Source organism: Tyto alba, unplaced genomic scaffold (assembly GCF_018691265.1).
Source record: "Tyto alba isolate M040663 unplaced genomic scaffold, T.alba_DEE_v4.0 Super-Scaffold_22, whole genome shotgun sequence".
NCBI lineage: Eukaryota > Metazoa > Chordata > Aves > Strigiformes > Tytonidae > Tyto > Tyto alba.
In genome coordinates, this window is record NW_024881296.1 from 13,184,377 (window position 1) to 13,204,307 (window position 19,931).

The 19,931-nt window shown below is 37.5% G+C and overlaps 1 protein-coding gene across 3 annotated transcripts in view; it reads left to right on the plus strand.

The window, feature by feature from the left end:
* The first annotated feature begins 27 nt into the window (after positions 1 to 27).
* The window catches only part of CNST (consortin, connexin sorting protein), a 53,239-nt gene continuing 33,335 nt past the window's right edge, over positions 28 to 19,931 (plus strand). Inside the window, exons 1-4 of one of the 3 annotated variants that reach the window (XM_032989333.2) lie at positions 28 to 225; positions 929 to 1,089; positions 2,121 to 2,217; positions 14,368 to 14,796. In XM_032989333.2, coding sequence (XP_032845224.1) covers positions 14,418 to 14,796 — 379 coding nt within the window. In that variant the 5' untranslated portion in view covers positions 28 to 225; positions 929 to 1,089; positions 2,121 to 2,217; positions 14,368 to 14,417. Of the gene's footprint in view, positions 226 to 539; positions 1,090 to 2,120; positions 2,218 to 14,367; positions 14,797 to 19,931 lie in introns of those variants that run through there. The other 2 variants (XM_032989341.2, XM_042795640.1) reach the window with 2 other exon arrangements.

Below are 19,931 nucleotides of genomic sequence, written 5' to 3' on the forward strand. Positions count from 1 at the left end.
GCACCTGGTGCGCGATCGCCGCGGCAACGGGAGCGTCACTTCCGCCGCTCCCCAGCCTCTCTAGCGCTCTTCCGCTCTATCGTCGGAGGTCTCTCGTCCCGCCGCCCTCTCTATGGTGCCAGACCTGCACCGCCGGCAGCCTGCGGCAGCGGCGGGACCAGCCCCTTCTCCCCCACGCCATGCCGGGCGGCGGGTCCCGGCCGCCCGAGCCGCTGCGGAGCTGAGGTGAGCTGAGCTGGCGGAGGCTTATCCGCAGGAGGAGAGGGGGGAAAAGGGGGGAGATATTTCCCCACCCCGGTGCCGCGCGCCGCCGCTCTTCCGCTCGTCCCGGCCGCCAACGGGGGCTACGGGGGGGGGGGGGGGGGCGGCGGGGACGGCACCTTCCCGCCGGCTGCCGCGGAGCTGCGCCCTGAGGCAGGCGAGCGCGCGCGCGGGCGGCGGTTAAACGGCGACGGCGGCGGAAGGTGAGGAGGAGGGTGGGGGGGGTGGGCAGAGGCAGTACCGGGCGGGCTGAGGTCACTGCCCGCCTCAGCCGGGCATGGCGGGTACCGGCGCTGCGGCTCCGTCAGCCGGAGCGGTGCCTCTGGAGCAAACCGGAGGGATGAGAGGCGTGACGGGGGTTGGCCGCTCAGGAACGGGGAGGCTTGGGCCGGCGAGGAAACACGCTTCAGCCGGGCGCCGGTGGGAGCGGGGTTTGCTCTGTTGGTTGGTGGAAGTCCCAGGAGCTACGGATTTCGTTTGAGGTTTGCCCGGCAGTTTCACCGGAGACTTTGATTTCCGCGTCTGCAGCTAAACAGTCACTTCGGGACTCGGTTCTTTGTATCGCCCTGCCGCTCTCAGCAGGTGCAGGATCCTGCTCCGGCAGATCGCTGGCATCAGCCCTTGTCGGCTTCCTTCAGCCCGATACCGTCTCGTAATTACGCTCTAGGTAAAGCCAGGAATTCAGTAGCAGCGACGTTGCCCTTTCACAACAGTTTCCCTAATTGCTTAACAAGAAACAACTTTAGGACCATCTTCAAAACATATTCACGTTCTGCGAAACTGGAGTTCATCCTTGCGGGATGCTGTGCTAAAACCTGTGGGTGGCAGGTGAGTGGCCGCGGTGTGACAGAGTTCTGGGAAAAGGGAGGGAGAATCCTCCCAAACGTGTTTCCCCGCTCCTTGCATAGTTTCTGCAGAAGGTGAGGCTGATCTGGCAACTGCAGAGTAGACTAGACTTGAATTTAATGGCTCAGAAGTAGACCTTCTGTATGGTTTTGTGTAAATTGCTTGATTTCTTATATCTAATTTCTCTGTTTGTGAAGTGAGAAATGAACACGTGCCTACTTACTAAACGAAGTCATTTGGTTTGACATATCTCTATTAAACAGAACCTGGGACAGAAAACTGTGGCTTTGCTATTCTCTCTTTGGCGGATCTGCATGTGTCATGAAGAGGTGCTGGGCTGAATTTAGGAGAGATTGCAAATGCCTTGTCAAATGCAGCAGTTCTTCATATCTGCAGTTTATTTTTAAATAGTATGCTCTCTTACACTGAGTGCTGTAATAGTCTTCCTTGTGCCTTAAGGGAAATGGACAGACTGTTCAGCTGGATGATGGGATAGACCTCAATCCATTTTTAAACTGGACTTTATGTTTTTAATAGCTTTTTTCCTCTCTTACTAATTAGACTGATACTTCAGTAATTCATAGGACTTTTAGAACATCAAGCAGAACTTGGTTTTCTTGGAACAACTGTTTAGTAATGCCCTAATTCAGCAATCCCTATCAGAGTTTATTGATAGCTATGGCCACACAAAGGTTAGGTATAGTTACTATATTACCATGTTGTATTTCATATATTTTAAGGTTAATTAGGGAATTTTGGAATTTTTGTTGCCAGTCAGAGCACTCAGGAGCACTTGGGTCATCTTTGAATGGGCTGCTCAAAGTAATTGAGATTGTTCAGAGGAGTGTTTGCTAACTAAAAACCAAAATGCCCTGACATTCTTCATACGCTAGAAGCAATACACTTTTCTTCATATTTTTATTTACTTTAGTTTAACACTTGCCTGCGTTGAACCATAGATCTCTATAGGATAAATCTATGATTCTTTCTTTGTTTTGTTTTGTTTTCCCTAGAACTGGCAGATATATACTGAATCTGGCATGCATAAAGGACTACCTCTTTCTGACCTGGTCATTATCCTTGAGAAACTGTTGAAACCTTAGGAAAATGGTAAGTTTTATACATTTTTTTTGTTTAGAAATTACAATGCAGATAGTTGTTTAATATATTGAAGTGTATCCAAGGACATTTGAACAGATATTTTCAAGTTAATGGCTGATTGTGGCACATATTTTCTGTCTTAATCTAGCTATTACCATGTGCAAATATTTGAATTTACAGTATTATCTCATAGAGTGTTATGTCTTTGTAATTTCAGTGCATGGTAGGGTGCTCTGAAATTATTGCTTCTTCCTAACTATTGTTTTCTGAAATAAATCAGAGAATGAATCAAAAGGGTTACCTGTTTGATTGGATTCCAGCCTGTGCTTGAATGAAAGAAACTCAGTTTTATGGGTCAAAAAGATCAGTAAAGAGATTTTTCTTCACAATGATTCTCAATGTCTTTTTCATTTACTTTCATTTGGCTCCATTTAAAGTTTATTTTTTAAGTTAATATGAAAACATTAGTCTTAGCATTATTTTGCTATGTGTTAACCACTTAGCTGTACCAAATATTGACAAGCATTTCTAAGTAAGGGGGAAAATTGTGGTAATACATACATCTCAATCTCAGTTTTTCAAACTCTTACGACCATACTTAATTTTAAGTACAAATTCAGTGGAATTGCCATCTTGCACAAAAACCCCAAGAGGTATGTGAATGGAAATTTGCAGGATCATAAATTTTTCTTGTTCTGGTAGTGACGCTTTATCATTAGAGTCTCCCTTTTGGCTCAAAATACAGATTAAGTTTGTCAGCATACAGTTGTTTCAGAAACTCTTTATCTTTCTATTTTATTCACCATATCCCATTTTATCATTAGCTCATTGTAAAATTGTGTAAAATGAACTCATTGAAAATTTAAGTTCTACTCTTAAAATTGAGTGCTCTGTTGTTTTTGGTTTTTTTTTTTAATTATGCACATACTGAAAGGCTTTCGTGTTACCAAATACTACCTCTAATGTGAATTTTTTTAAAAACCTTACAACAGAGCTGATGTTCAGAAAAAGAGCTGAAAGAATCACTTAAGCATATTAGCTTCAGTAATGTGAAAATAAAATAACCTGCTACATGCTTGAATTGGCAGAAACATATCTCTGCCTTGCTGAGATGCAGGATGTCACAGAATTACGGTTTTCACTTATTTTATTCAGTATACTTCAGTAATCTTGTTATAACACTTTGGATGGTGACCAAGGAAAATAGTAGGAGTGGTAAGAGACTTCTTTAAAAGTGGTTGTGAGCGCTGTGCACTCAGGAAAATAGTCTCTAGGAAGAATTACTTTTTAAAAATCAATTAGAGGATAGCCTCATTCTTTTGTCCTATTCTCTTGTCATTGCTGTCCCCCACTCCAAGCCCGTATGTGCACAAAAGAAACATCCCAAGGACTGAAGTAGAATTTAATCCTATGCCACAGTCTGATTTGAGATCCAGTAAGTTTGCAACCTCTGTGTTGTATTTGGACATCTTACTTCTATGTGAAAATCGGTCTATATAATGAGGTCAGAAATTTTGTATTTAGAGTCACTATAGTCTATGAACCTTAATCTGCTGTTTTTCTATATGTAATCTGTTTGGATTTTGGGGAGGGGTGGTGGAGTTTTTTTGCTCTTTGGTCAAGCTATTAGTAGTAAGGGAAATAAGAATCCAAGGTTCCTTGGAAGCCTTCCAGCTCCGTGTGACAACGTAGGTTCCAGCCTAGCACTGAAAACCTGATTAATAGGGAATTACTGTCCATTAAAAGTGGGCTAGATCAGTTGTGCAGATGTGAGTGCTCAGGTACCAATTAAGTTAAGCTATCAAGTTAGTTCTCCTTTGAGATTGTTTCTGAGCACCAGGTGTATGGTCATGTATGTTAATGTAAACTTATTTGAAAAAAAAAAAAAATGTTAAACCTCTCCTCCTTTGGTATTTTTCTGTTGTAATAACATGCTGTTTAATAGGAAAGCATTTTCACACCAGGTGCAGATTGACTTTGCAGCCTTACAAACACCGCAGTAAAGTTCACAGCTGACAAAAGAGCCATTCAGCACAAAAGTAAACATTTTTAAATGAGCTCATGCCTTGAATTCTGTCCCTACTGATGCTAATAAGAGTGTCCATGTCTTATTTTCCCTTATAATGAACACTAAGCAGCAATATTTTTGAAAAGTTCAGTGGAGAGTCAAAAGGTTCTGTAGTGTGAAGACTGTTGCATAAGCTGTGTATTGTAAGGCATTTTGGCAGGGGTACAAACTTTCTCGCTCTGTGCTATATCTGTTCCGTGTACACAGAGAAACTCAGTCCCTAGGGCTATCAATCTGGCATCTTTCATCAGCACTAAATTTACTGCAAATATTTTTTGTGTGCATGCAAAAAGAAGTCCTGTTGAACTTTTGTGGACAGGAGCAAAAACATTTAAAAAGGTGCATCTTCTGTTTACTGCTCTCAGAATTCCTCTTCGTTGAATTCTGCTGAGCAACTTCTGCAGACTCTCAAGTTCACTCAGCCCGTGTTTGTGTGTCTGTCTTGCCACAAGTCTTTGTGTTGAGTGCTTTGGCAATGTTACCTTGCTCAAGAGCTTGTCACGCTGAAGATTTTTTTACTCTATTTTACTTATTTATCTACTTACTGTATAACTGTGATGTCTTTGAAGGTGTGTTGCTGACTTATAAGGGAAGTGTAGAGGAGAAATTATGTTAGTGTCAAATATGTCTGTAGACAAATTTTGGTGTGTTGCACACTTGATTTTTAGGAACAGAGTTTCTTAGGAGGGTGAAGTTTTTTCTACTGTTCCAATACAGTGCTCCATCTGTCCAAACTGATTTGCTAATGTATGGCCTTATAATGTGATATTTAACACTGCTTTTCTCTGTCCATGGGATTCATTTAATTTTCTTGTTTTATTTTATATAGAAAAATAATATTAAACTGCAGGGCAGATTGAGATTAATTCAAAATAACCTTGGGATTTAAAAAAAAAATCTAATCCCCATTTTGTTTTATCTTTATAATATAAGCATGTTAGGAAGATTTTTAGGCTCACTTGATGCATGTGTCATTGAAATAACATGGGAATTTGTAGTGTACATTTTGGAGGTTTTTTTCTTAGTGGTTAAATCTTGGAGTTTGTGTGCTTTTAGCCTCAAAGCGAGGGCATGATGATCGTGTCACTTTAGACCAACCTTTCAGCTGGACCTGCAGCGCTGTTCAGGAGTTGTTCATTCTGTTACAGTGTTATGGTTGACATATGGAAAAATAAACAAACTGGGGGTGCATCTGTCCTGAAAGTTGAAAGTTCATAACTTGTTCAGTAATATTTTGGTATCTTCCTTTATTCATGTCTTTCTAAAATAAAGTGACATTCACAGTGCAGAGCTTACGCATTTGATTCCAGGAAGATTTTATGACAGCTGGCATACAAAATTGCCCTTTAGCCAATGTGGTTTTGGTAGCAGCTTAGTTTCTTACCTGGATTTCTCTTTTTCTCATGGAAGACTGTTACAGTCTACTATTTCTGTACTGAAATATGACATCATTAGTACTGTGAGAAATAGTAATCATTCAGTGTCTCTACAGGCAATAATTCTCCTCCTGTCTTGGTATCATTTAAAGTATTTCAGTTTGAGTTTTAAGTGAAATTAGTTTTTACCCTCTTAATGTACTCATGTTAAGTTTTATTCACGTTTGTGATATTTGGGACTTTCTAATGTAAAGATGTTTTTTTTAAATGGAAAGTACTACTTAAAGTGGCCTTGATAATAAGTTTTCTGAAAAACTAATCTAAAAAAAAGTAGATCTGTTTACAGGCTGAGGTCTTAGAAACATGCATTTAAATTCTAATAGAAAAGCTGATAACTGTGTGCAATAGAAAATCTCGCCAAGACCTATTTATCAAAACTATGTGTAAATTATCGGAGACAGCTCACATAGTCAACATCTATTTACAGAATTAGAGCTGAAATTAATTACCTTAATAACTTCCTGTTGGAAAGGGGAGAGTTGAAACAGCACTGGAGGCTAAATTCACCACTGGCTTTAAGTGGTCGCAACTTCATTAACTTCAATCAAGTTACACCAGTGATTAATTTGGGGGGGATTGTGTTTCATTTAACCTAGGCCTCTTCTGGCTTATACGTGACTGAGTTCTCATGCATTTAAAGGCAGAAAATGTGACTAAATTTAAGTGTCTGTTTTGTACCTCTTTACAGTCCTTGTATGGTCTCCTTACCAAAATATCTATTTCACAGACTTTTCAATGTCTTCATCTTTGTTACAGACCTGTGAAATAAAGCAGTATTTTGTAGTTAAGCAGTGCGTTAAAGGTGATGTAACAATTTGACCGACTTCATGGAGGAGGTTCAGAGCAAAGAGAGGATTTGATTTCAGTCATTTGTATCTGACACCGAATAATGGAGAAACTAGACCATCCTTTCCTTATGAAACATAAAACCACTGATGCAACATTTTGGTAGAGCTGCTGGATATTCTAATTTTCTAATGATGACAATTATTGAAGCTCTAACAATTAGCTCTGTTCTTAACCTTCCGGTTGGACCTGCAGGTTTAATAACAAATGGACTGCAATTATACAATACTTGCAGACAAGAATTGTTCCATAAATTTTATGGACAGATTTCCATTCTATTTGTGGTTGCTTCTGGCCTTGATATGATTTAGGACCTAACTGAATATTTTGACCGTGTTATTTCTCTTTGTAGTCATGAGGGCTATAAAACTTGCTTATCCTTCAGGTGTAAATTATGAAATTCAGTCTCACTGTGAAATTCAACTGTCAGAAAGCCTTGGACACTCTTGTTTCTTCAGATGGGCAATTTTTATATAATTGTCTCGTTCTTTTTGCATCTCCATTTCAAGGGACTGTATTCTGTCATTCCTACCTTTTCATATATGTTTAAAGTTGTTACCTGAGATCATGAGGGATTTTTAGATCATTGTGTTTTTTTTATCTATCTCTTATGAGGTGGCAGGATGTATCGGCTTTCTCAGATCATGCTAAAGTAAAGATTTGGATAAGAGTGAGCTGAGCTAATTAGTTTTCATCAAAATAATCTGTACTGCAGGACTTTTTTTTTTTTTTGTAAGGAAAAGTGCTCATCCTAGAAAAGATACATACAGTTGCCTAGTAGGAAGTTTTAAATTTTTATTATTCTTTGTAATCAAACTTCTGCACATGTTCTGAAGTGTAACAACAATCTGGGAGTTGTTCGATTAGAACAAAAATATAAAAATCAAAACAGGCAAATTACTTATGAGACTTAAAAGGAGATTCATGCATTGAAGGCAGGAGATGACCTGTGATTGTCTAGACTGTTTATAAAAATGCTTCAGTGATAGAAGTTCTCCATGCTCCTAAAACAGTCTATTCTACTGTCTTTCTATCCTCCCTACCTGAGATATGTTCTGGTGTTTTGCTGCAGACAAGAACAAAAAATTAACATATCAAATGGTGAGGTCTGCTTTCATTCTTATACCATTCAATTAAATTTGTCCTAGGGAAGCTTGAAACCCAAAACTTTTCAGACACTTGAGGGACTGATCATTGTGTATTTTGAGTGCTGAAAAAAGAGTTTGTTTGTGTGAAATTTTCATCTAAACTCTGTTTTACGTTCTAATTAAAGATACTGTTTGTTCCCAGACAAACATATTGTATTTGGCTGCTGACTGAAACATATTTTTATAGTAACGTTAAATGTGGCAGAGTAGATTATGCCTTGCAGTATATGTTTATCATTGTTTATTAAAGCTGTGAATAAGCAGTATGACTAGGAAGCTTCGAAGTTGAAAATAGCACGTGGAACTTCCTCTCAAAACCTCAGTATTCCTGCTGTTCATAGATGTAAAGATCATTATGCCTTTAAATGCCACTGCCACTTGAGAAATGTCACTTCAATGTCAAAAAGTGCCAAACCACCAAAGTGTTCGTGCTCGGACATTTTTATAAATTCAGTGAAATTAGATAAACCACTCCTATGTCTGAATACTTCTTGGAGGACAGCAGACTTAACATGTTTGCAGAGAGACCTCCTAAACCATGTATCTGACACAGAAGCAGAAAACACGTATAAAGATATTTTTACCCCTAGTTTCAAAGCTGGACATAGGGGAAGCTGAACAGTCAGGAGGCTGTTAATGAGATTCTCTTATAGCGAGGCTATCCCGTAATGGGATTGTACGTAAGGCTATCTTGTGACATGATAAACTACTAATGAGTCTGTGCTATAAGACAGCACATCAGCATGCAGAGATGTCAGGTTGGATAATGGAAGTATATACATAAATATTTTTATTTTCCTTTCTTGAGAAACAGCATCATTCCAACCGTTAAATGTTGCACAGAAAACAATATGCAGAGCAGAATTCTGCTAGCTGGAAGTGGTCTGGCTTTGTGCGATGATTGTAGCTAAACGAATTGTATCCTTTCTTTATCTGCTGTCTCTTTACTTCTGCAGGAAATTGTGTGCTGGTCAAGTACATCTTCAACAACTAGTACTTTTCTCTGTTTTTCTTCTTGGCTGTGGTGAGGCAAGGGCACTCTGAAGCAACCTGGTGGCAATATTCCAGTTTCCTTTAGGTGTATCTTGGCTTCCACATCAGCAGAAGCAGCAAACATTTGTAGAGAAATTGCATTTGCGCTTTCTCAAAGGAACATATGGGCTTTTTGTTTATTAGCTCCTGTAACAGCGTAGTAGGCATTGTCCTTTTTCTTGCAAGCTGATGAATTCATGATGGTATGTTGTAAGTAGTTTTTAGATAGTGTCATCTAGAGTCTCCTCTCCCTTGCTGCATCTTCATTTTGGGAGTAAATGTAGTTGTTTATAGAGGGAGATCAACATTCTTTCTTGTATGCAGAAGTTGAAGTGCAATAATAAGAATTTGCAGTACATGTTTTGATTTTGTATGGCCATGATAATTCTCATGTTGGTTTGTATTGATTTGTAGAAGATCATTTTTCAATACGAAATGAGATACCAATATTTAAATGTGGTCTTGTAATGTATCTTTATACCAGCTATCGGAAAGATCAATAGATTTATTTTAATTATTTTAAGAATTATATGGGTTAGGTTTAGTCATTCTTTAAATTTCAGTGTTTCTACAGTTTTACTTTTTTGTTCTAGTGATAGAAGCACCAACTCTGTAAAGGTAATCGTTCAAAAAAAATCCTGTTTCCTTTCCACAGAATCAGTGTGAATTTTTTTTCTCTAGAACATGGGAAACTGCTTGTATTTAAAAAGAAAAAAGAAAAAAAAAAAAAAAAAAGACAAAAGCCCTGCAAGAATAAAAATTAAATTCCCTTAATCCTTGGTACTATCTATTTTTTGCTTGTCTTTAAATCTAAGGCTTGTTTAATTTCTTCTTTAAAAGGGTGGGGATTCCACAACATCTCTAGACAGCCCGTTTGGTTGTTTACATAGCAACTTCTTCTAGACTGAGTGACTGTTACCACCCCTTCCTCTCTAAAACTCTTAACTCACTGTGATCTGGGTTCTCTTATTTGTACACATCTTGTTTTGTATATATTGTGCACGAAACAAAACCACACAGCTGTAATTGATTAGTGTCTGGTGGGACATAATGAATTCTCTTGTGCTGTAACACTTGCTGTATTATATCTCGGGAGAAGAAAAAACACTTGGACTCACAGTCAGTTTTCTGTTTGGTAGCTCTTTGAGATGCTTTTCATCAGAACAGAATGACAGGTTAATCCCTATTTCATATAGATGTGCTTCTTTTAGAATAAAAGGTGTGGTGTGTTCTGTTTGTCTTAGTGAATTTCATGTTACTCCTTTTAAAGCACTTACTGCTACAATTAATTTTTAATTAAATCCTCAAAAATGCCTATGTTTGCTTCTAAGTGCAGATTTTATATAGCTATTCTGTTTTATCATCAAAGTTAATGAAAAGATTGAGTAGAAGCAACACTGGGAATCAATCTGAAATGCCCATTCAATTTGAATAGAGCAATGTAGATGATACAGTTGGGAAACTGACTTTCAAAGAATTAAAAGACATAATTCTCCCTAGTTAACATAGAATAATTAAGTGGCATGGGAACGAGAGAGGGAAATAGTGTCTTTGGCAGAGGAGCTGTATGAAGGTAGTCCAATGGAATAAAAGAATGATTTGCCATAAACTTTTTGGATGTTGGAGCCTTTTTAGCCTTTTGCCAGCAGGTACGGTGTTACAATCTTGATCTGTTCTGTAAGATACTTCTGAGATCAGTAAATTAAATACTATGCTATATATTCAGTAAATATTCACAAAACCCACCCAGCTTTCCAGGACAGAGGAGCTGTGTTAGTATGACGGCTGGCGGGGATGGGTTGGGGTGTTGTTTGTTTGTGGGCTTGGGTTTTTTTAATGCCCTCTTCAAATTTCAGCTGTGCCAGGTCAGGAAGGATCCCAGTTCTTTCATTTTTTTCAGAATACATTCCAAACAGCTGTATTTAAGGTTGTTTCCTTAGTAAGGATAGGTGGAAAAAAGGCTCTGTACATACACAAAAATGAGCAACTAAAAAAGTTGTTGAAATTATATGAAGTACATGAAAGAGAACACTGAAGAGCAAAGGCTCTTTAAATTTTAAATTGACCTAAAATAGAAGCGAGTTCCATGGTGTTTCTGTAAGGTACATACTGTTTGTCCTAAAGCAAACAAATATACAACTAATTTCTTCAATACAGACTTTGTCTTTAGCCACTTGGCAAGTATTTTTCCATCTTATTTTTGAATTGTGCTGTAATCACCATGATTACATATGCCAATTGCATGAATCTGTGTGGCAACTGGAACTGAAGCACTTTCGTTCATTGGCGCCTTTTAACAGAGGGCAGCACAGTTCTGCTCAGTGTTAGCTTTTAATTTTGAGCAGCCAGTGAAGGGAGGAAGGATGTGCCTAGGAAGAAACAAACATTTTTCGTTACCATGTTTGTGTGTACGATTTGTTTCAGTGGTAGAGCAGTAAATACAATAACTGCATGTTAACGGTCTGTTAAGTATAGTTCAAATCACTAGTGATTTTAATTCCATTTTTGTTTATAAATAAGTGTTTCTACTTGTGTTTTTAGACAGAAATAAGTTCATTCTCACAGGATTTGGCTTCACTTTGGTACCTGCCTGGTGCCGTGGTAAAGTCAAAACCAGCAGATAGCAACATTGAAAACCAGGAAGGAAGAAAGTTTCATGAGGTTGGAGGGGAGGGGTGGAACTTTTAAAAGATCAAGGCCAAGACTGTTCTGAATTAAACTAGCTCTTTCTGAATTTTCAGTCTTTAAGGAGTTATAAGGGTTGTAGAAAGGATTAGATTTTCAGAGCTACTTTTATTTGGAGAAATATTGAGTTTCAAACAATAAACCAAGAAATGTTGATCTGTGCTAGATGCAGCAGCTCTCCAGCCTCTCAGCTAGAGAGGCACTATTGCCCTAAAAGCTGCATGTTAAGAGGAAATGAGTTAATATTTTCTATCAGAATGTTAGCTTCCTCTATAGAAAATGTCACTTGTCAAAAGCATCTTTTCCTCATTTTGTACAATCTAATAGGAAACACCTTGTTCAAATGAATTCACATTTCTTTTTCTGTGTGATAGCTGTTGAAAGGATAAACTGTTGTCTACTGATAGGAGCAAGAGAGTGGTCGTAGGACATCCTGATTTTTAATTATTGCTGTTAACACTAATTCCTTGTTGGTTTTGGAAATTTACTTCAACCTGTTTTGTTTGATGTATCATTTAATCTATGAGCTGGCAAGAGCAGCAGTGGAGCAATGGTTATTATTTCATATGCTAGGAAGAGTAAGAAGTGAACCTTTCAAGTTTAACATGGTGGTTTGTTTTTTTTTTAATGCTTTAGAACAGTTACCATCAATAAATCAACATAATCATAGTGTGGGAGTCTGTAAAGAATGTCTTCTAGTTCTGATTCTTGCTGGTCTGATTAAAGTTCTGTTCTTTTGACCTTTCAATTTGTGTTTAACTCTGCGGGAAAAGGGCTTGGTTAAGGAGTATCCTTCCAATGAACCGATGCATTCTCCAGATACGTATCTCCTCTAGAGTTCCTTTCTTTGTTTTTCTAGTACTCAATGGATGCTCATTCTCTTATTTGGTTGTCAAAAGAAAATACAGCTTGCATGTCTAGTGTACTCATCTAAAATAGAATAGACTATTTCAGTTGGAAGAGACCTACAACGATCATCCAGCCCAACCGCCTGAGCAATTCAGGGCTGACCAAAAGTTAAAGCATGTTAAGGGCATTGTCCAAATGCCTCTTAAACACCGACAGGCTTGGGGCATTGACCACTTCTGCAGGAAGCCCATGCCAGTGTTTGACCATGCTCTTGGGAAAGAAATGCTTCCTACTGTCCAGTCTAAACCTGTCCTGGTACAGCGTATATGTTATGGAAGAGGCGGTATTTTTGTTAGACTGGTATGGCTGGAAATGGTTAACAAGTTCTTCAGCTTCGAAGCAGAGATGTAGTTGTCCTAGTTGGTGCTGACTTTTGCTTTTGAGTTGCCCAGCTGGTGGTTGGTGGCATGTTGCCCTCTGCATGCTTCCCTGGAACTCCTCACTGTCTCTTTATCTAGCCTGTACTTTGTATGCTTGTCTGTGAGGATGTTACTTGAGATGGTGTCAAAAGCCTTATCCAAGTCAAGGTAAAGAGCGTCCATTGTTCTCCCCTCCTCTGCTGAGCCAGTCACCTCTTTGTAGAAGCCTGTCAAGTTGGTTAAGCACTATTTGCCCATCATAAATCCACGCTGACTACTCTTGATGACCTTCTTGTCCTCCATATGTTCAAAAATGGTTTCTAGGATTACTTGCTATATCACCTTCCAGGGATTGAGGTGAGGCTGAGAAGCCTGTAGCTTCGTGAATCCTCCTTCTTGTCCTCTAAGATAGCAGTGATGTTTTATTTTTTTCCAGTCCTTTTAGCAACTATAGAGGTTGTGGAGAAATAATTTTGGGAAAATCTTTTTAGTAATCTTTAACAGAAATACGTTTCTGTGTATGAAGGAAAACCTAATTATTCTCTAAGGCATTTTTTCCATTTTTCTGCAATTTCAATATTCTAGCAAGTAACATGAAACATTATCATGCACATTTAGCAAGTGTGTATTTCAGTTATTTCAGTTGTATATACCAGGACATAAGACTGATGAAAGCCTGGTGAAGACTGGTTTCCTAAAATGCCTTTTCATTTAAGGGAGAGGATAGGAAGCTGCTGTAGGAGGCTCATCTAAGCTCTTCTGTAATACAAGAGTGCTTGCTGATTTTTGGTTTCACTGTTTAAAATATGTGAGCTAAATCTAATGAGATGTATGTAATGGAGCTGTATTTCATCTATATAGCTGTAAGTTAAACCAGCAGTATTGCCATGTTCCTAAAAGCTAAAGATAGGAACTAATAAAATAAGTTCTGTATAAGTACTGTGTAACTCTGCTGCTAAGAGTTACCTTTTTTTCCTGTGAATATGCATCTAATTGCAGTATTGAGTAGAGTTACATGTTCACAAAAAGGGAAAGATGACCCCTGCTGAGAGTAGATGGGGGATTAGGGGTTTTTATTAACAAACCATCTGCTTCTATGTATACTGAAGACATGTTGAATGTTTTCTTGAAAATAAAGTGACGATCTGAGTCAATAAAGAGGTTCTACTTTAATCTAATTCTTGTAACAGTTAATCTATCTGCATATTTGATGTGATACCATCACTGACAGAATTAAAAATTGTTCTGCCTTTATTCTTCCCTGGTTTATTTTTATTTCAGGCAAACTATGATCTTATGTGACAAGAATGCTTCTGTTTTATCCATGCGTTTAAGGGTGGTAGTGGAGGTGGTTTCAGTTTATCTTTTTGTTTTTCTTATTACCCCAGCTGTAACACTGTGAGCACTGCTGTAAAGATCAGCTGTCCTATTGGTCACGTAACTGAAACCAATTATAATTGGATAAAGATACAAAAAACTATCTATACATTTGTATATAGATATGCTTTGCTTTAAGACTTACAATGAAGCAGTGGATTACTATGAAAGAATTTCCACATACTTTTAAACCGTATCATTTGGCTAATGTGATTCTTTATTGGCTGGTATTAGATATGAGGTTATTTAGCCATTATAATATACATATTATAAATGCTTCTTCTGGGTTTATATTTTAGGTTTAGAAATATTTGGAGGGAGATTAAGTGGTTCAACAAGTAACGCTCTAATGGATGACAGAGAATTTCCACCAAATGATCTCTCAAAGGACAGTCTTCCTGCTGACTACAGGGTGCAAAGTTTGGCATCTCATTTGGTTTCTTCAGCTGATGAAAATGAAAATCAACTTGACAACGATGGGAATGAGGTTCTGACCAGTAGTAGCATTGCTATGGGACAGCAGGATAAAGGTGAGCAGGACAGCATCAATAATAATGAGAATATGGACAGTGGAGTCTGTACCCCAAGCTGTAAGGAAAGTGCCACTGAGAGGAGATCTGTAAATGTCCGTATGGACCCCCAGCTGGAGGAAAAACCTATTACAGAAAAACAGCCAGGTGGAAAAAGAAGTCCAAGAAGCATAAGAAGCTCCAGTAAAAAATCTAAAGGTACTTAATAAAAAAATGTTTTTGTTCTGTTTACTTAATAACACTGTAGTTCTAATCTGTGAACTATTAAGAAATATGTATTTTAGTTGTCATATTAATTATTTTTAAAATTTCACTAAAGGGTTGGGTTTCTCTTCAGAACGGTTAATAGTTCTAAATCAGATTCAACTCTAGATGTTTTCACCTTCTGTATTTAAATGTTGACTAGTAGCAAATGGAACATGTCAAGGAAACACGAGTAGAGGGAGGTGCAGAGTTTCAGTGTGGAAATTCGGCTGACTTCCAAATCAGAATAGCCAGAAATTCAGTCAATATGGTTTTGTTCATTTGAACATCATGCTCAAGTGCAAGATTTTGGTGTCTTGATCCAGTGTCAAGATTTGAAATCTTGGTATGAGTACCAAATAGCTTGATCTCGGCCCGCTGTTGTCAAAATTTACTTGCATCTTTCAAAGCTTAATAGATTGTCCTAGGATGTGTGTTTTGGGTAATAAGCTGTTCAAAAATATGTTTCTACCAATTTTTGATGTTACTTCTTTCAATCTTTTGAATATGAATCGGATAAGGAAAATGTAAATGTTCTTATCTGAGGTGCTTATTCCCTTTTTGAATGATTAGTATTTGTCTTCATCAATACAATGTGTTATATTAGGTTTTTGCCATAAATCGTAAAGCTTGTGTGTCATAGTGCTGCAAATATATTAATTAAAATCAGTGTGTTTCATTACATAAGTACCTTTTTTTTTTTTTTTTTTCCCCATATAAAGACTGAGAAGATGGGGGATTTGGCTACTTACATTGTATTTTAAAATTATTGATTTTCCCTGCTAAATGACAAGTCTTTCATGACCTACTCTGAAAACTGATGATGATCTTAAAGGATTGTAAAGAAGGGAAAGGAAGGAAGCCTTGCATTCCATATCTTGTACGTATAGGCAAAATCTAGAAGAGAAAAAATATATTTTCTAGTAGAGATAAGAGGATCCTGAAATCTGTCATTATAGGGAGAATGACTTCTCATTAAATGATGCAGAAAGTCATTAAGTATATATTTCAACTGTAGATATAATGTTTAAAAATAGAAGAAAATACTTAATTAAAACAAGGATTGGAAGAAGTAATTGAGAACGTGTCACCTGTATGACTGGAATAACGAAAAACAAGTTGATGAAATGCAATACAGACATGTGGGCAGAGGTATCTGAAGCACGGTGAGAAGAAGAAAAGGAGAAATTCACCCAAACCGTGAAAGTTAAACTTTGTGTGTATTTTCTTTCTCTTAGTTTGTATTCTTGTTGATAAATGCAATCAACTGATGTAGAAGTACCACAAAACGAGCTGTGCACAATAGATGACAGTTTTCTATACTGCAGAAATCTGCAGTGTAGAAAATTTCATAGAAAAATCTAGAGATGTAAAATACCACAACAGAGAATGTCCTGCCTGCAAAACTCTGAAGAGTTTTGTTGAATTCCCATGACCGTACTCTTACTACTTTATTAAGAAAGGACCTTGGCTGTTGTAGAAGGAAAAGCAAAACATAGGATTACATTATCTCCCACTGATTATGGGCTCATTTACATTTAGCTTTTTAGAACAGGATGGTTCTCCTGTGTTCACACAATGACTGTAAGTGACTGTGTCACAGTTTCTTCATGTTGCAAATGTCTTTATTTTAGTGAAAATCTTCCACTTAATTTTTAATACCAGCTGTTTTAATAAATTCCCAAATATCCCTCTACGTAAAAGAACCAAACTAGTTTTTTTTTACTTTAAACCAGCTCAGAGGTAAAAGAGAGAATAATCAAACCAGAGTGGAAGATCCCTGAGTGGGTGACAGCAGGGTACCACACAAGCACACTGGAATCACAGACTAAATATTTGCATGACATGTATTATGGTGGTATTTTTTTATTTTTATCTATTGAGAAATCGTGGATAACTTACTTTGACTCATAGCTAGAGAAGAGATACATGATTCTTCTTCTCTTTCCCTGTAAGCAAACCTGTTAAGGTCACTGTTAAATGTTGCCATTCTGGAAAAGATGACATTTGACTTAAAAAGCATGCTGTTCATATTCCTTCTCTTGCTAGCGACTGAAGAAATTAACCTGGAATATGGAAAACTACATTTTACTTATTTTTGTTTATTCAGGACTCACTCAGCAGAAGATTGGTGATCATTAGAGAGGCCAATCTTCTGCTCTGGACATATGTTTTGACTTTAGAAGAGTCAGTGCTTGCACTTGCAATGTGTTTGAAACCTTCTAAATACTTGCTTATAAAGCATAAGTAGTTATAAGTATTTGATTATTATGTTTCTGTATATGCCTTGAATGTTTTGGAGATAGAATTATCCTAGCCTCTATAATCAGTAGACTAGAATGCAAGATTAAGAATCTCTGTATCTGGTTGAAGATTCGCCCAGTTCACTATCCTTCCCGTGACAGTGGCCCATAGAGGATGGGCAGGTAAGAGCATAAGGACAAGGCAAAGAGGTAATGATTTGCTCGCGTGTTCTCCTTGCCATCAGCAACTATCCATTTGGGACTTCCCCAAGTAGGAATTGTAATAGCTTATAGTGAATTTGTCACCTGTCTTGCAGTTGTTTTTTGAGTCCGTTTTGGTGTCATGGAGTAAGTAGTTCCACGATTTCATGTATGTGTTGTGTGAAGAAACACCTCCTTTTAGCTGTCCTGATGCTATTAGGGTGAACTGACAAGCGTATAGCTTCCAGATCCCAAATTTCTCTCCCATTCTTTTGGTATACTAATAATAGTTTCAAGTAGACTACGATTATATCTGTTTAAGGAGGACACTGGTGATCAAAGAAGTGATGTAAATTTAAATTGACGAATTTAAACTTTGGTGATTATTCATACTTGGATTCCTTGTAATGAATCATACTAACTTTAGTGCAGTAGAGATAGTGATTCATGAAGTGTCATCTGCTTTAATGTATTTTTGTAAATGTGGACTTCGAATTATCCCCGTTCACTGAAAATAATTTCATATTGTTCCAAAAGATAAGTCCTGGCATAACTAGTAACTTAACATTGTAAAATCACAGTGTACAATTCCTTAATGTAATATAGCACGGTGACTTGCACTTAATCATTTTTCCCCAAGTTAAATTCTTCAACGTATGCTTTTCCTGTAAATTATTCAACTTATTTCTTGAAGCAGCTTGAAGATGGGGGAAGAAAGTGGAGTGGCTGGGATGGATTTGGTGTTGCAGAAAGTTATATATATACATATGAATATAAACTAGTCAAATTAAATGAAAATTCAGGCAATGTTATTTTATTTAGAATTCTGTGCCACACTAAACAAGATTTTAAGCTTGCTCAGTTAGAGTTATATCTTTACCACCACACTCTTGTCTTAAAATCTCTCCTCTTACAAATTAAATATTCTTTTAAATACTTGCTGGTCTTTTTTTTTTTTTTTTTTTTTTAACTAGTTCTTGAATGAATCAGTCTGAACCAGATTTCTGGTACTGAGTACCAAAGCATGCTTAAAAAAAGGGATTACCATTTGTTTTCTGTACTAGAAACTTCTGTTACTGGTAACTTAAGCTAATGCTACTGAATATGAAAAATAAAATTCAACTGAAAAATAGAGGACAATATACATAATTTTATTTTGATAGCACATGCCTCATACTTCCACCTCTTACTCATTCTCAGGCGTGTGGTAAAAGCATCTTATTTTCACATTCTTGCAGTACTGACAAAAGAAAAAAGGGTGAGAGATTGAAAAATGCACTTTTCATTTTTATTCACAAGGTCTGTCAAAATTAGAACTTTTTGCAAACATGGGGCTGCCTCTGTGAACTTCTAGAGCAATGTTTAGGAAGTTTGCTTCAATGAGGAAATATTGGCATACCCAACTGGACACAGAAGATGTCAGTTGAAACCTCTGTGAGTCTGACAGGGCAGTAACCTGAACCCAGCTCCCTGCCATGTTCCTGGTGGGTGCTCTGGCCATTGGAGAGTTGGTATCTTCTGTGGTTTTGTACATTTATTTTCATAAAAGCTTTGGTTGCATATCGGTGCATGGAGTACATATCAATGCTTTGCAAAGTGAAAAAACTTAATCCTTGTTTCTTAAAATATTAGAAATATATGTAAGATTGCAGTCTGTAGTAAAAAAAAAAAAAAAAAAGTAAATAATCTGCTTCGAACAGTAAGATTGATGGCTTCCAGGAAAAATCAGTGTTGAGTGCCATTTCGAAGAACATGGAGAAAAAATAAATAAAAGAGCGTTACTGCCTCAAGAAAAGTTCTTGGCTAGACTGCTACTAAGGCACAATTGCTGTCTTGTGTTTAAAATAGAACAAGGGAGAATTAACCTGAATGTATGTAAGGCGTTGCTTGAGAATCGGGGCAGTAATTTGAGGGCAGAATTTGATACCAAGTGAGTGACAGCTCAACTATATGTAGGAACAATGTGCAGTTTATAAACTATGTGTTAGCAACAGTACCACAATAACATTAAAATCAAGGTTTTTCATGGTGGTTGCTATTGATCATGATTCATTCAACGTTCATGTTTTGATATGACAGGGGATTATTAACTGCTTAATGAAGTGCAGTTTGAAGTGACTTTTTTTTTTTTTTTTTTTTTTTCCTGAGATAAAAGGTTTGCCAGAACATGTGGATCCTCTTTTCTGGTTTCATGATGATGTGCTGAACAGAAAGCTGTATTTTTAAAGACAATCTTAATCCATCTCTAAAAGTACTTCCTGGTTTGTATCTTGCATCCAGTTATGTCTCTTGTTGCTTTTGGCCCACAGCAAGCCCAAATAAATACTGGAAAAGCAGAGACATGTATTAATACTGAAAAAGCAATGTTAAGTTACACCCATACTTTGTGGCAGTAAGTCCTGTGAAAATAGCCACCCACAGAGATTATTGGAACTCCTGACCTGGATAGTTTACTTAGTAAAGAGTTTAAAATAACCAAAACCAGACCAGTGGACCTTTCAGTGGACAAGCTAATACCTTTCTTAAGCCCTAAATCTTAAACCTGAATCATCACTATAGGGTTTCAGTTGCGATGAACACAAGGTGGTCTGAAATACGCTGAGTGCCCAAACTGTAGAAACAGCCAAAATGGGATGGTTACTTGAA